Below are 17,397 nucleotides of genomic sequence, written 5' to 3' on the forward strand. Positions count from 1 at the left end.
CCCCCCTCATTCCCATTATGGCCCCCACCCGCCGTCCAGGGGTGGGGGCCGGCGGGGGAGGACAGTAGGTCCCCCGTCCCCCCCTTATTACCCCTTTTTTTTTTTTTTTTTTACAGTGAGCAGCCACAGGCTGCTCACTGTTTAGTGGACATGCCCCTACTCGCGGTATAGCGAGTAGGGGCATTGGGGAGATTTTAATCTCCCTTGTGCTATTATGGGGGTCATATTGACCCCCATAGAGTGAGGAGGGAACCTAGGGGGCTTATGAAGTGGTGCGGAGCTCTGCTCCCTGCCGCTTCTGTCTTTACATATTGCAAGGAGGGAGCTGCACGCCGGTAGCTCCCTCCTTGTAATAAACCGAACAAACAAACGAACACTGATACACAGTGTTAGTTTGTTCGTCTGATTTTTTCTATTCATTCATTCGTCTGTCTGATGAATGAATGAATAGGTGAAATTCCCGTTCGCATGTCCAGATGTTTCACTGGGCATGTGCGGGAATCTCAGGGCTATCTAGTGTGGGTAGATGACGTGTCCCACAGGGACTTCACCTACCCACACAAAGATGGCGGCGCCCTGAATATAGATCGGGGCAGAAAATAAAGAATAAAAAATAGGTAATGTGGGGGGCTTAGGGGCATTTGGGGGTGACTAGGGGGTCGATTGGATGTAGTTGAGGCGGGAGGGGGGTTAAAAAAAAAACGGAATTCGGCATGACAGTGCCGCTTTAAGGAGTGTAACTTTTTTGTATTTGGTGTGCAGTTTCACTTTGTTGGTTTAGTATTAATTTTGTGTATTAATTCTTCTTAGTGATTGGTTCATTGGTGATATAGCAGCACTATTTGTTTTTCATTATCTTTACGCCTTATCAACTATTCAGTAGTTTATCTCTCAATTCGTGTTCTCCATCCAGCCAGGGGACAGCAGAATAATTCTAATAACTTCATTGTTTGTCTGTTCCTGCATTTATTGAATTGTCTGGCTACCTTTTTATATGTTGACTTAGCTGTTAAAAACTGTCTGATTTTCTATGGGTGTTTTTTATATGCTTACAAACTGGAGGAGTGGAATATACCTTGTATCTGGATACGTCTTCTTATGCTTTTTTTCCTCACACTGTCGGTTGCAGTTTTTACTTCACAGTTAAAATATCCAGTGTCCTCCAGCTGAATTGTCCAAAGTTGGTATTGATTGGATAAACCAAATTCCTGCACATTATGCCAATTTCTGTAGAAAGCAAACTGTAATTCCATGTCCGCTCTGTGTGGGCTGAGAGTCGTGTCACATGTCAGGGTCACGTTATCACTTTTTGTCACTGGATTTGGCTGGTAGGATATTTCAGGGTAAGAGAACAGCTCTAAGAGGAAAATCAGCCAAACATTATATATTCTAGATAACTGTAATATATTTAAAATAAATAAAATATTTACTAAACCTTAATAACTTACATACATTTTATTAGTAAGATATACAAGAAATATAAGTGGAAACAACTCCCAGTGATAAAAAATATGGATATAAAACATAAATTATACAACCATATCAATTGTAGACACTGAGATATTAAAAGATAACTAAAACAAAATAATAAAACAACATAGTGTGAACTGTTTAAAAACCAGAGAAACTTAGATCCTATTGTAGGACTACCGCTAACATGGCCCAGAGCCGTACCAGGCTCTGTATCTCACGCTCAAGGGTGTAAATACCGGCTACAGGATCCACTTGGCCGTAGTAGAAGATGGGACATCAGATGTTTGCCAAAAAAAAATATATCTTTACTGCAGGAAACACACAAATACATACAAAAATTCAGGGTACTTTTGCTAGAATGGCTGTGAAACCTACTATAGTCCATTGATAAAAATCAAAGTTCCACTTAGCACCAAAAATAGTCGTAAAAGGTTTTGATGGTAAGTGGAACTTTGATTTTTATCAATTGACTATAGTAGGTTCCACAGCCATTCTAGCAAAAGTACCTTGAATTTTGTATGTATTTGTGTGTTTCCTGCAATAAAGATATATTTTTTTGCCAAACATCTGATGTTCCATCTTCTACTACGGTCAAGTGGATCCTGTAGCCAGCATTGGCACCTTTGATCCTGAGATACAGAGCCCGGAACGGCTCTGGGCCATGTGAGTGGTAGTCCTGCCAAATCATGTATTCTGCTCATGAATAGATATATTGCTTTATATCCTTTGAGTCGGTCATGATGGATTTTTAGACCCCAGTGTAATGCAACCCGGGGCAGTATTTATAAAATATTTTCTGTATTGATTCATAGACTAAAGATAGGCTATGTTAGAAGGGTTACTCCAATCACCATGACGTATTCTGCTTTCAGAAGTAGTCGTGGTGGTAGGAGTATGTTTGTGCAATGTGTCTGAAACTTGTGTAACTAACCCCTCCACGTAGAGGTGCAGATGTTTGTTTCTGATTGCCTAATATCAATTCTGTGCAAAAAGTGCATCAGTCATGAGCGCGCACTGGCGCGAGATGTATCAAGCTTCTCCCTTTCAAGTAGCACACCTGGAAGGAGAAATGTCAGGGCGCCTTTACCCCCTGCTTGTGTTGTCTGCCCTCTCTCTGCTCCTCCCTGCATTTATCTTTTTTTTCTTTGCTGAACATGTTGGCATTATATAAATAAAAATAATAATAATATGTTCTGTTGGTCTGTCATGTTATCACAGTATTGCCAATCATTCTAATGCCAGCAATATAAATATCAACAATCTAAATGGTCCTCGTTGGCTGCTCTAACATGAGTTTCATAAACTCTACACATTGATCACTTGATTTAGAATTCTCCAGACTGACCTTTTACAGAAAGAGTTCCCTTGGCTCTGTTTTCGCGGTAATACAGATATGAGTATATTTCTTTTTTACAGCTGTACTGTCCAGCCACGTTAATATTTATGTTTTTTAATGAAAGAGTTTCCTCTCCTGTGGTTTGTATGACTTCATTGTCCTTGTAAAATATTGTTCCTCTAGCGCTGTATCCAGGATAACTGTGACATCGCAGAGACACGCTGTCCCCTTCATAGACAGAATGAGGAACCTGCAGGATGAGATAATCTGAAATAACAGAACATTTTATAAATGAGACGCAGAAAACACCCAGAAACAAGACAGCAATTCTCTTTTTCCTATACTCTATCTGTAGTATGAAAACGCTCATGGTATCACAGTATGTACGGTTATGTAAATGTATTAATACAAATGATTCATGTATTTACTCAGCCAGCTGAATTACAGGCTGTGGTGCAGATGGCAGAGCTGCGAGCTACATAGCATTAATCACAGACAGACTGTAGTCCCCTGCAGCACGTGCAGTTTATTGGAAAGAGGCCTTGACAGGGCTAGGAGGCAGGCCTAGGTAGATCTTAGTCTAGGATAGGTTAGTTTGTAAGGGGGAGGGGGTTTATATATATATATCTATATATATGTGTTTTTTTTATCCTGTTTTTTTCACCCATTGGTGGACGGAAACGTTGATCCTATTTTAATATTTAACTAATAAAGCATTTTTATGAAGACCGTGAGCGCAGCCTTATCTTTGAAACTGTATTTACGTCAGCCCAGGCTTTGGCACCCGGCATTATAACAACAATAAAGCTTGAGTGCAAGGATTTTCCAATATATATATATTTTCCAATATATATATATATATATATATATATATATATATATATATATATATATATATATATATATATATATATATATATATATATATACATATACAAGATGATGAAGAGAGCACTCCAGAGGAATTGTTTTAACAAATTTTATATGTGGTTCAAAATGATCAACGTTTCGACCCAAGAGGTCTTTGCAAAGATCTTGACAAAGACCTCTTGGGTCGAAACGTTGATCATTTTGAACCACATATAAAATTTGTTAAAACAAATCCTCTGGAGTGCTCTCTTCATCATCTTGTATTTATCCAGGCTGTGCAACACCGTGGTTCATCACAGCAAATCCTTAAAGGTTGAGTGCCTGACTTCCTTATATTTTCTATTTTCTATATATATATATATATATATATATATATATATATATATATATATATATATATACACACATATCAGCCATTTAGTGATCAGATTAGTTTAATCACTTAACAGGCCGGGTTTGTCCCACAAGACCCATGGTAACAATAGATCTCGTACATGGATCATCACTTAGTTGGTTGTACAACTTGATACATTCAGTTAGGTACTCATATTGGGTCCAGACAGATTAAAAAGATAACTACATGCTGTACAATAGGGTTATTACTTGAAATAAATTTGAAAACTAATATTGCTTGTGTACCTTATATAAAGACACATTCAAGTGGCTGCGTTAATAAGTTTGACTCGTATAGGTAATGGTTTAGTAATCTACCTGGTGTGAAGCCCTAATTTTTATTTATTTATTTTTTTATATATTTTTAAATTAGATATTCAAGGATTACATCGGAAGTGAAAAATCATGAAGTTACAGTTAAAATGGACTTACAAAACAAGAATACAATACATTAGCTAAAAGTTCCATATGATAATGATCTATTTGACCCATATTGAGAGAGAGAAAGGAACTCCCTTCCCTCCTCAATCAGACTTTCACCCAGCCTCCACTCCTTCAAAAAATCTTTGAAAACTCACTTCTTCATTAAAGCGTATCAATTAAACTGTCAGCAGGTTTCTCATCCCCCACCCCAAGACACCTTTCTTGCAACTGTCAAAAATGACCTACCAAGCACTCAATAAACCCTTCTCTAACAAACTATTTAATTCCCCTACTTTAACCCTTTGTGTCACTATACCCCACTCCCTCTAGCATGTAAGCTCATTGAGCAGGGCCCTCAACCCCCTATGTTCCTGTACGTCCAGTGGTCTGATCTCAATTATGTGTCTGTTAGTCCACCCATTGTACAGCACTACGGAATTTGTTGGCGCTATACAAATAATACAATAATAATAATAATTAGAAGAAAATATATTTGTATTTCCACAGTTTATATATCTTCTTAATGTTAGGGAGATGATTTTAGCCATAGATTCCATAAAGAATTATATTTGTTTTCCATCATACATTGGTATTTCACTTGAGTCACAACTTTCCATTTCCTTGCAATAATTACTTTTATAGCTAATAATGATAATTCAAAGCTACTAAATTTAAGTCTAGACGCAAAAGTGCTTTAATAGGAGATAGAATTAAAGTTATTTGATTTAGAAACTACCTACACATCTGGTGGTTTTGTAAAGAGATCTCTGATCTTATTCCACCACAATGTCATGTAATTCTTCATGAAATTTTGCTGACCTTAAAGGTATCAAATACCATCTATATATGACTTTAAATTGAGCTCTTCTTGGAAATGTAAACAATGGGTAACGTTCTTTTAAATATATGAGACTATTTATTCATTCATCTCTTTATAGATTTGTTTGCAATTCATTCTGCCATGTTACCACTGCTCTAGGCATTGGAGTTTGTTTCAGAGAAATTAATAATTTATGAATCAGTCCAATGATTCCAACTTGATACTTGTTATTGAAAATATAATTTAATTAAACATAGATATTTGTTTTTTTATCAACTTCTCGTATTAAATGTAATTTAATGTGATTATTAATTGTCATCATTGAATAATATTGAGTATTTGGGAGATTATGTTTTTTCATCAAAGTTTTAATTGGCTTCATTCGCTCTCCCTTCAACAAATCTGCAACTATGATTTTATTTTTATCAAGTGTATGTTTCAAAGTTGTATCTTAAATATCACACTCAATGCTCGTTAGAGAAGTAGTTTTGAGATTACCTTTTATTAAAGTATTTTTCTTAAAAATAGTCCAAGACCTAATAATGTTATAATGTAATAATTCAATGTAATAATTCAAAGTAACTTTCATTTTAATTTTCTTGATTTCACTATGGTGGAGCCATAATGCGTTCTCTAGATTCTCAATACCTAATAACTCTGATTCTGTAAAATACCAGTCTTCTTGTTTGCACGACTCAATTTTACATTTCTGAACTTGGGTAATCATTGCTGCATTAGCATAATTTATTATCTTTGGAATACCCAAACCACCTTGATGAATGCATCCATATAAAATGTTTCTAGAGACTTTTGATTTCTGCCCACCCCATATAAATCGTTCCATCATTCTTCGAAGATTATCACTATAACTATCAGGAATAGAGATGTCGCGAACATAACATTTTCCGTTCGCGAACGGCGAACGCGAACTTCCGCAAATGTTCGCGAATGGGCGAACTGGGCGAACGGCCATAGACTTCAATAGGCAGGCGAATTTTAAAACCCACAGGGACTGTTTCTGGCCACAATAGTGATGGAAAAGTTGTTTCAAGGGGACTAACACCTGGACTGTGGCATGCTGGAGGGGGATCCATGGCAAAACTCCCATGGAAAATTACATAGTTGATGCAGAGTCTGGTTTTAATCCATAAAGGGCAGAAATCACCTAACATTCCTAAATTGTTTGGAATAACGTGCTTTAAAACATCAGGTATGATGTTGTATCGATCAGGTAGTGTAAGGGTTACGCCCGCTTCACAGTGACAGAACAAACTCCCCGTTTAACGCACCGCAAACAACCGCAAACAGTCCATTTGCACAACCGCCACCTCCCCATTTGCACAAGGTTGGATACCAAGCTAGCCATGTTCCGTTCCTTGTCCTCACTGATGTCATTGAAGGTCTCTTCCTCCACCCAGCCACGTACAACACCAAGGGTCCCCGAAAGGTGACAACAAGCCCCCTGTATTTTTTTTTAAAATGTACACTACTGTTACACCAGATATGAGTTGCACTGGTGTGACACTGTGCCCTGGCCGGTCCTGAAACGTACATGTGTGAAGGAAACTGACTGCTATTATATTACAGTCAAAAAAGTTTTTTTGTTTTTTTAAATGCAAGCTATTGTGACACCAGATATGAGTGGTGGCACTGGGCAAGTGGGCACAGTATACGCTGTGAGCCTGACACACAGGCTGGCAGGCAGGCAACTGCAATTAGATTACACAGTAAAAAAAAAAAAAGCAGACTGATGTTCTAGCCCTCAAAAGGGCTTTTTGGGGTGCTGTCCTTACAGCAGAGATCAGATGAGTCCTTCAGGACTGTAGTGGACACTGAATACACTAGCCTAGCTATCGATTTCTCTATTAAATCAGCAGCAGCTACACTGTCCCTCCTCTCACTAAGAATGCAGCTTCCGGGGGGCGGGGCCTAGCTGTCATGGAGGAAAGACGCACTTCGTGTGAGCTCCCTCAATATCTCACTTTAAGCAGCTATCAACAAGCAAATTTTACCCCAGAAGGGGATGACCCAGCAATGTTGCTCCTACCTGACCAACCCAACATGCTTAATAGCGGTCAGCAACTCGACAGAGTCTTACTTACCTCCACGTGGCAAGTGTGGCCTGGTGCTCACCGGGCGGGAGAGGCGGACGATCTCCCAATCCTGGAATGCCCAGGAGCAGCTACTTCCTGGCAGGAGCTCCGTTACCCCCCCCCCCCCTCGGACCCATGGGGGTTATCCCGGTCCACCCATGAGAGGCTGTCTGGAGCTAATGGACGGACAGAGCACAGCCTCCCAGGCTGACATACTCATCTGCGACTCTCCCAATATGGCGGCAGCCGCGTGTCCTCCTGGTACCAGCAAAGCATGGCAGGATATTGAGTCTAAGCTGGACAGACTTTTTAATCAATTCTGGAAGCAAAAAACAAGCAGGAAGCCCCAACAAACTCCACCACAGCCCCAACAAGCTCCACCACAGCTAAGCGAAGCAGTGCCCATTAAAATCCACCAACGCAAAAGGCGTCGAAGACTGGACCGGAGGCACAAACAGAAATGCAGAGCCTGCCCCACGTCAAGCACTCGCCTCCACCTTCCCGCACCGGACGTGAAGCACCACCGGGACAGATCCGACCACCCGACAAAACAAGCTTCCACCACCTCAAGCCGCGAACCCGGCACTGCCCCACGTCAAGCACTCGCCTCCACCTTGCAGCCACAGCACAAAGCAACCCCAGGGCAGGTGAGCCGCAAATATATTAATTGTGGGCCACATGCGGCCCCCGAGCCACAAGTTTGACATGCTTGCTGTAAACGCACACTCATTTTAACTTTAAAGTGTATTTATAATTAGTAAATGTTATATATGAGAAAGAAAAAAAAGAAAAAAATTTGCCTTTTCCCTGTCTCCTTCTCCCCCCTCCCCCCACCCTTTTCAAGTATAGTTTTATCTAACCAGGCAGTTTGTTCAGCCATTCCTTGACTTTTTCTCTATTATTGTGTGATTGTTTTGCTTTGTCTACTCCCATTTCTAGAAAAAGCTCTTGCAGAAAACTGTTAAGTTGAGCCGCCTCAATTTTTTCTGTAACACCTTTTATATCCGTTTCGGTTAGCTTCTTTTTCAATTCTGTAATTTGAGAATTAGCTTGTTTTATTTTGAAAATCAATCCTTCTGTTTTGTAATTATTTAATTGGATATTCGTGTACAATTCCTGAATCTCTTCTTGAAATCTCCAAAGATTTTTAGCTCTTTTTTATCTGCTCTAACTGAAGGTCCAGACATTGCTGTAGCTGGTATTGATTAGCATATTGTGTTTTTAGTGTTAAGGAATTTATTCTCCTTTTCTCAATAGAACCTCCTACTGAGATTACTGAATCTTCATGGTTATTTTTATTTGATCGTTTTTTAGTCTCTTTTTGAATTCATTTTAGAATCCTTGGTATCCTTTTTAGAAGCAATGTTTTCTCATCATCTCTCCCTATCTTTCCCATTCTTTCTCTGTTTGAAAAGTAATAATTATAATTTTTCCTTTATTTTTTGGAGCTTATTGCAATATATCCATCCAGATAGCATTACTGCCAGGACTACTCATCCGGCACACAGGCTTTCCCCCGCACAAGCGCGTGGAGGGGGGGAGAAATTAAGAACAGGCTACTCCAGCTTCACACAACACCAGGCTCTGCCCACTCATCGTCCTATGCCATGACCATGTGCTAATTATCAAACCAAAAATATGGGGACATTCCTATTGTAACCTGAACAAGATCCAGCACACTCACTTATTCACCAAACAGCAACTTCAAAGCTCACATAATTCAACAGTCCCTTTTAAAAGCACTTAACCAGTTAGTGCCAAACTGCTGATCCAGCATGCTGCCTGATTGAAGGTGAGATTGAACTTGACGCCCTAATTTTTTAGGCAACTATCACGGTAACTAAAAACACAGAGAAACACAAGTTCTGAGCTCAACATTCTCATACAATACACAGAGTCATCTCAGAGTTACGCTGGTGTGTACGCAAGTGACATTCTAGGGATCTTGGCAGCAAAATGTCCTAATCTTTGAGTTTCTTCATGCATTCTTCTAGGGAGTTTACGGGGAAGATAGACCTTTGGTGTTGGATCAAGAGCTTGGATGGATATCCCCACCTGTACTAGAGGTCTTGATCTCAGAGGACTGTAATAAGTGGTGGCAAGGGTTTCCAAAACTGCAGGGTAGTAGCTGATAAATCTGCAAATATTTTAATATTCATATAGGGCTCAGGAAGCTCACTGCTCCTGCAGGCTTTCGCTATAAATAATTTTCACATAAAAGAAGTGAATGCGGGTGATAACATCCCGCTCTGCAGAGTTTGGTAGGTGCTTTGGTCTTCGGGGGCAATGCACTCTATCTACCAGAAGTTGGTCCGGGTGAGCTTGAGGTGTCAGCTGGCTGGCTCTGCCAGGTGAAGGCATTTCCCGCAAGTCCTGGTACCACATGGTGAACATGACAACACTCTGAAACACCGGGATTCGGCAGCAGACTAAATGAGAAGGCTAAGAGCTGCACAGCTCTGCAAAGACCCGGGTGGGGAGGGAGATCTTTGATCTCCATCACCGGGTCTGTGTGTATGTATGGGGCCCAAGCTCGCTGGGCCCATTACAAGTAAAATCATTTGGCGGGAAATATTTTCTTTTATTCCATTAAAAAAACAAAAAATTACAAAATGTGTTTGGTTTCTTTTGTAGCGGAGCTCCCTATCTCCATATCCCCCGGCTGGGTACCTCCACCAAAGGGGTTGCTTCCTAGCCGGGCCAGTAGAAACAGGTGGGGGAACTAGCTCTTTTAGTCCTTACAAGGACTTTCCCCATTGCATTCCCTGCAAAATGGAACAGCAGACACACAGGTTAAATCTTCCTTCTCTCCAGTAACCAGACAAAACACAGTTCTGGAGGTTAAAACACTGAAAAGCTTTATTTGGAACACACACATTTTATGCACAGACCCCCACAGGGGGGTGTCCATTCAGTAAAACGCAATCTCAGGCAAGAGGGGTTGGGTTACAGATAGCCATCTTGCGCTCTGGGAGATACCAACAGCACACAGGAACACACGTTAAAACACATTACATACAGAGGACGTAAAATTTGTGGCTCGGCGCCCCAGAAAGGGAAGGGGTTACAGGGTTGAAACATACATCACTAGGTAGCCCCAGGTCCCATCTGGGATCCCTGCAAATAGCGGGGCTATCAGATGTACAGAGCCCAAGATATCAGCGTCTAAAGTCTGGGGCTTGAGGCTCTGTACATCCCTGAAATTAGTTCCATGGCTTTGCTTGGTTTAGTCTGGTGAATTCAAACTTCGTGCCTAAACCAAGCAACAACCAATCAGCTGAAAGGGCGCAAACCAAATCATGCCAATCAGCGCTCAGGGAGAAGAGGAGTTTCGCCGCCCAATCCAAAGAAAGGGCGCGAAACTCGGTTGCACCAATCGTCACTCGGGGAGGAGAGGGGCTTCGCCGCCCAATCAGGAGAAAGGGCGCAAATCCCCATTTGGATGGGTGCTCCTAATCTGATTGGTCGCCTGAGCCCCGCAGTGACCAATCGGTGTTCACTGGTGCTGACCAACCAGTAGAATGGTGCCAACCCAGTTTGAATGGTGCTCCTTCTCCCATTGGTTGACACAGACTTTCATGCGGTCAGCGGGACTCTGCGGCCGTGAGACCGACTCACAGCTTCAGAGATTCCCTGCTGGCGCGCGTCCCTCTTTCTGGTGGATATCCCCTTGCAGGTATCCACTGGAGAGAGTGCTTTCCTGGGCAGCTACGAGCCTAGCCTCGTAGCTCCCAGGTAGGGGGGGAATCAGTGACTATAGCTCCGTTGGGAGCAAGTACGATGATCCCCGACACGGGGACCGGAGACAGTGTGCATATGCTGGTTCGGGATCGGAATGCTGCCCCTGGTTGGCATTCGGTTATACGAACCGGTGGCCATACTGGGGAAGCTTGTGCCACTTGTTTCCCTTGCGGTCTGCGGTTTTCACACCTCGTTACGAGGTGTGAACATTGTAAACAAACATTGTAAAGAGGTGTCGGGGTGGTCCCCTTTCGGGAGCCGAACAGAACCTGTTCGTATGAGCTCTCCTGAACGGGGAGCAGGCAAAACACACAAATACATCACAATTACATACAGATACATGGGGAAACACCTAATACAAGGCAAAAACTATACGAACACTCATTGGGCATAAAAACTGATGAGTCAAAGTTTCTATATGCCAGGGCACATGTCCCTGTTGTGTACCCTTGGAGTTCACGATCTCTGGCTGTATGACATTCCAGCATCAATTACTTGCGCCCTGCATATCATCATTTCAGTGACATTATTAATACACATTTTGACACAGTGAAATGACAATTGGCCTTTTGTGAGTCCACTGTAACTATATAAGCTCCCTTCACTATAGTTGTGTTTTTGTGACAGAGAGTGCATTTCTTATTGCTTATTCATTTTTGGTATTATTTTCTGCCCTTTTTTGACTACTCTGCACTCTGTACTCTTGATATCGGCTCTAATTTAAATCTTCTCGTTCTCTGATTTCCTGACTTTAGCTTGTGTTCACTCTAAGTTACCAGCTTGGAGGTATTCCTGATTTACTATTTGACTATACTTTGTTAAGTCAGTAACGGAGGACACAGTAAAGGAGGAGACTAAATTTAAAAGAAGAAAAACTACCACAACAAGAACACATAGTCTTAAATTAGAGGTGAAAAGGTTCAAAAATACATTCAGGAAGTATTACTTTACTGAGAGGGTAGTGGACGCATGGAATATCCTTCCAGCTGATAAAGTGGTAGAGGTTAACACAGTGAGGGAGTTAAAGCATGTGTGGGATAGGCATAAAGCTCTCCTAGACTTAAGATAAGGCCAGGGACTAATGAAAGCAATTTTTTGGCAGACTAAATGGGCCAAACGATTATCTGCCATCACATTCTATGTTTTTATGTTTATATGTTTCTTAAGCCCTGTCAGTGGTTTAATTTTTGGGGTTGATCAGTGAATAGTAATAATTAAATGGTAAAACCCAATAATACCATTCTCTTAAAAAAAAAATATTAACTAAATTTTTAATATCCTCATCATCTTCACTGATTAAAGGAACACACCAAGCACCATCATCACTACAGTTTACATCACCGTCACTGTCTCGGAATTTCTGTATAAACATTGACTGCTAGTTACTGACTGATTTTCAAACTTGTCACTATATTTTACCAGCTGCCAATCTGTCTCCTAACGTAAAACCTTCCTGAGATAGTTGGAAACAAAAAAACAAACATCAACAATTGCAAACTCTCCATGCATCCTATGGTATTGTGTGTATAGTGTGTTAGAGCTAAGATGATGCACTCACCAGTTTTGACATCCAGTCTTACAGGGTCACTTATAGTATTCATGGTCTGACACCAGTAATTACAGCTGTGCCCAGCATTTGCAGACATAATTGAATATTGATTTACTCCTACTCCGCTTCTAAGAAACATTCCATCTCTGTACCAGACATATTCCTGAGTGATGGAAGCCCCGTTACACGTCATAGTGATTGATTCTCCCTGGAATATCGAGGACCAGTTTGGTGTGAGGGAAATGTCAAGCTGACCGTGAGCTCCTGCAAAAGAGCACATTTTACAGATAAATCAATCAGTTATAAGTTATCTAAACATATAATGAATGTTATGGGTATAAATAGAAAGGTGGCTTGTAGCCCATTTTACTTGCCGTCTATGGCCTGCCAGCAGAGTCTTTACGGGTTTGCTAGACTTACTTGATTTACCTCCTTTGTATAAATTTGTTAAGCAGTGACCATGACTGGGTCAATATCAGGGCCAGACTGGGAAAAACATTTTTGGCCCAGGCATTTGAAGGAAGAGGAGCTTAGTAGGAGGGGGAAGTAACAGAGAGGGGCGTGTCACACCATCAACAATGATACGCAAGACACCTCAAAATAACTTGTCAGTTTGCTGCCCCTCCAGGGCATCTCATGCATAGAGCCCTGCTGAAGATATCTCGCATGAATACAATGCCCTGAGTTTTTCACTCTACAAGTAAATTTAATTACACACTTGCACTGTATTTGTTGGTGACTACACATGTGTGTAGAGGTGATTGCTTGTAGTATTGTGTGTGTGTTTCCAGTGACTGTAAAGTGTGTTCATCTAGCGGCTGTAGAGAAAAAAAGCACATGTGTGCATTTATCTATAGGGTGTAGTGTTGTTACAGGGTGCACTGTGTATACAGGGGCTGTTGTGTGCATGTACGTGTACAGGGGAAGTAGTTTGTGTGTTAGGCTGTAGTGTGTGTGTGTGTGTGTGTGTATGTATGTATATATATATATATGCTGCAGTTTGTGTGTATATGGTAGTGTGTGTGTTTGTATAAGGGCGCTTGTGTGTGCGTGTGTGTATAGGTGTTGTAGGGTGTGTATGTACAAGGGCAGTTGACACTGTCTAGTAGATATAAAGATGCCTGGGTGTAAAGGGGGTATAGTACATGTATTTGTCTATGGGGTATAATGTGTTTCTAGAGGGTGAGTGTGCATCTAAGTGCTGTACTGAGCTTTTATGTGTATAGGGGTTGTAGTGTGTGTATATATGCATCTATGGGCTTTCAAGTACATATATATGGGCTGTAGTGTATGTGTGTGTACAGGGGCTACAATGTGTTTGGATAGGGGCTGTTTTGTGTGTATAGGGGACTTTAATGTGTATGTACATGGCGGTTGTATGTGTAGAGGTTGTAACATGCAGGGTGATCATGGCATCAGGGTACAGGGATGGAAAATATTCATTATATTATCAAACTTCAATAAGAATACATATTTTGTTTCCTTTGTTCAATGGGGGGAGACATCCTCGTGGTCCAGCGAGCTATGTGCACTCTCCATGTTTCACTTGCCATGGAAACTTGCAACAATTTACTCAGCTACTGGAGCTTGCAGGAGCCAGGAGCTTGCTGCCCGAGTTGGAGGGGAGACCAGATGCTTCCAGGGACACTCTGCCTGTATGTTTAATGGGGCGGTGAGTGAGATCTTGAATCTACCCACCGACCCATGAAGGGACCGAATTCCTTGTTTGAGCCAAGCTCATGAATCGGTTGGGGATATCATTTGATTTCCTTGGTTGACCTAAGCCCTTGTTCCACCGAGTATTTGCCCAGTTTGCCCAATGGCCAGTTCAGGTCTCTTATAACCTTTACTACTTGTGCATTTTGTAAACATTAAGCATTAAACTGCTGGGTGTCCTGGTAACACATATTCTGCTAGCCTGGGCTTCATTCTCCTTTTCAATAACATCAGTTGTATGGTTGTCTATAAATCTCTGTCAAGTGTTAGTTTGTCTATATAGTGAAAATATTGGGAGATTTTAGTAAAGAGCTGTGAAAACATCTCCACAATGACTTTCATCACTGGTTAGGAGAACTTATCATTAAACCTCTTAAAATATCTGATTCTTGTAACTTATTAATGCGGTCAGGTGCTAATAAGTATGATCTAGATTTGTAGTTAGCTCTGGAAATATTTAGCCACTGACACAATTTTAATAATTTTGTCTATGTATGCCACCACAAGGGGTTTGAAATGAAACAACTGAAATGCAATTGAAGTGCAGAGTTACATCTTTATTTCAAGTGGCTGAACAAAATTGTATGAAACGTTCATGAAGTTTAGGAACTGCAACCATTTTCATACACAGTCGCCTTATTTTAAGAGCTGAAATGTAATTGGACAAATGAACACAATCATTAACAATTTTGTTATTTTTAATTCTTTTCAAGAATCCTTTGTAAGCAATGACTGCTTCAAAGCCTCAAACTTATGGACATCACCAAATGCTCCTTTGTGATGCAATGCCAGGCCTTTACTGCAGCAGTCCTCAGTTGTTTGTCCATGGGTCTTTCTGCCTAAAGTTTTGTCTTCAGCTTCCCCGATCAGGTTGAGATCAGGTATTGACATGGCCATTGCAGAATATTCCACTTCTTTTCCTTAGAAAACTCCTGCGTTGTTTTTGCAGTATGTTTTGGGTCAATGTCCATTTGCAAAGTAAGGCGCTGAATTTGAGCAGACAATATATCCCTATACACTTCAGAATTCATCCGGCTGCTTCTGTCTGTCACATCATCAATAAACACTAATGACCCAGTGCCTTTGGAAGCCATACATGCCCATGGCATCTCACTGCCTACACTGTATTTTACAGATGAGATGGTATGCTTTGGATAATAAGACAGTCCAAGTTTTCTCCATACTCTTTTCTTCCCATCATTCTGGTACAAGTTGATTTCATCTGTCCAAAGAATGATGTGCCAGAACTGGGCTGGCATCTTTTAGATGATTTTTAGCAAAGTCTAATCTAGCCTTTCTACTCTTGAGGCTTATGAATGGTTTGCACCTTGAGTAAACATCTCGTTATGGTTCACTTGGATAAAGGTATGCCTATATCATGGAGAGTGTTCTTCACATAGCTGGACATTGTGAAGTGGTCCTACATCATCCACCACTATGGACATTTTGCATTGCAGAGCTCACCAGTGCATTCTTTTTTTTTTCTCAGAATGTATCAAACTATTGATTTGACCACTGCTAATGTTCCTGCGATCTCTCTGATGGAATTTGCTGTTGTTTTTTTTTTGCAGCCTAAGGATGGCCTGTTTCACATGCATTGAGAGCTCCTTTGACAGCATCTTGTGGGTTCAGAGCAACAGCTTCCAAATGTGCATGCCACACCTGGAATCAACTCCAGACCATTTACCTGCTTAATCAAATAGCAAAGGACCTGTCCACAAAGGACCTCTCAACACATGTCCATGAAACAGCTTTTAAATCAATTGTCCATATATGTTTTGTCCCTTGAAAAAGATTGACTACTTATGAAAGGGCTGCAATTCTTAAACCCTTACTTCAATCTGGATGTGAATACGCTCAAATTTAAGATGAGAGACTACACTTTAAGCCCATATTCATTATTTAAATGTGAATTGAATTGATTTCGGAAAACAGCCAAGATAACAAAACTTGTCAGTGTCCAAATAATTCTGGACCTGACTGTATTTATATCTAGAGAAAATGGTGGAAATAAAAGTTTAACAAACGGACTCTTCCCCATTTATATCTGTATCTTCCTTCAGATGACATGAATCACTAGTGTGGCGATATATTTACCGCTTAAAAAAAGTACATTGCATGTAAAAACAAAAGAAAAAAATCATAGTTCAGTATTTATTAAACACAAAACATCCTAAAATGATAAATACAAAACACTTACAAAAAATATTGGCACAATAAGACATGTATCTATATTTATCAAACTTGTGTTTTAGCCTCAAATAGGCTCAGTCCACAATATGATGGACAGCTGCCAATGGTTCCTCCAAACGCCAAGTTCCAATTTCAAAGAAAGATGGAAGGTCTTAAGAGCTGGTTGGAGTCCAATGTAAAAGACTTGTACTAGAGAACTGAGGGTAATTATTGTTAGAATCATGAAAAGCTTATTTTCTTCTTGATTTAAACAGTCCTAGGGGGATATTTATTTTCTGGGTCGAAATATATTTACTTTCTAACTCTTTAGTTTACTTTGATGGATGATCATTATAGGGAAAATAATAGAGATGTAACCGCACATATATACTAGATATAATTAGTAAGAGTTCCTCTATTTAAAATATATAAATAATTAAGAATACAATAAAAATAGGAAGCAATAATGTGTCTTTATCAATTATTAGAATTGGTTTCATTGAGAGCCGGACGTGATGTAAGACGCGGACGGAAGAGCTCAGGGTGATGGTAAACCCACGAACGCTGCCGTTACCATGCTGATGGTGAGCCTGCTCCAAGACCCCAGCCTTGCTGCATAGACTAACATGCAGACTCACGGACAAAGGTATAGGATAACTCAACGGTTCCTACCGTGGCGCTAGGAAAAGTAACGTCAAGGTGAAACCGACTATCCTAGGCGCCTATATGAGACTCCAGGGGTCTCTCAGGGCTTAATCCTATGATAAACTATACAAGAGAAAGAAAAATAAATTATACAGAGATTCTCATT

The 17,397-nt window shown here is 40.6% G+C and overlaps 1 protein-coding gene across 1 annotated transcript in view; it reads right to left on the reverse strand.

Annotated features, from left to right (window-relative positions):
- The window catches only part of LOC134582664 (Fc receptor-like protein 5), a 28,730-nt gene extending 13,419 nt beyond the window's left edge, over positions 1 to 15,311 (reverse strand). The window contains exons 1-4 of the mRNA XM_063439317.1: positions 15,179 to 15,311; positions 12,708 to 12,962; positions 2,819 to 3,076; positions 1,076 to 1,357 (exon numbers count right to left, since the gene is read on the reverse strand). Coding sequence (XP_063295387.1) covers positions 1,076 to 1,357; positions 2,819 to 3,076; positions 12,708 to 12,962; positions 15,179 to 15,311 — 928 coding nt within the window. The remainder of the gene's footprint in view (positions 1 to 1,075; positions 1,358 to 2,818; positions 3,077 to 12,707; positions 12,963 to 15,178) is intronic.
- Between the last annotated feature and the right edge of the window lie 2,086 nt (positions 15,312 to 17,397).

This window comes from Pelobates fuscus, chromosome 13, assembly GCF_036172605.1.
Source record: "Pelobates fuscus isolate aPelFus1 chromosome 13, aPelFus1.pri, whole genome shotgun sequence".
Taxonomy (NCBI): domain Eukaryota; kingdom Metazoa; phylum Chordata; class Amphibia; order Anura; family Pelobatidae; genus Pelobates; species Pelobates fuscus.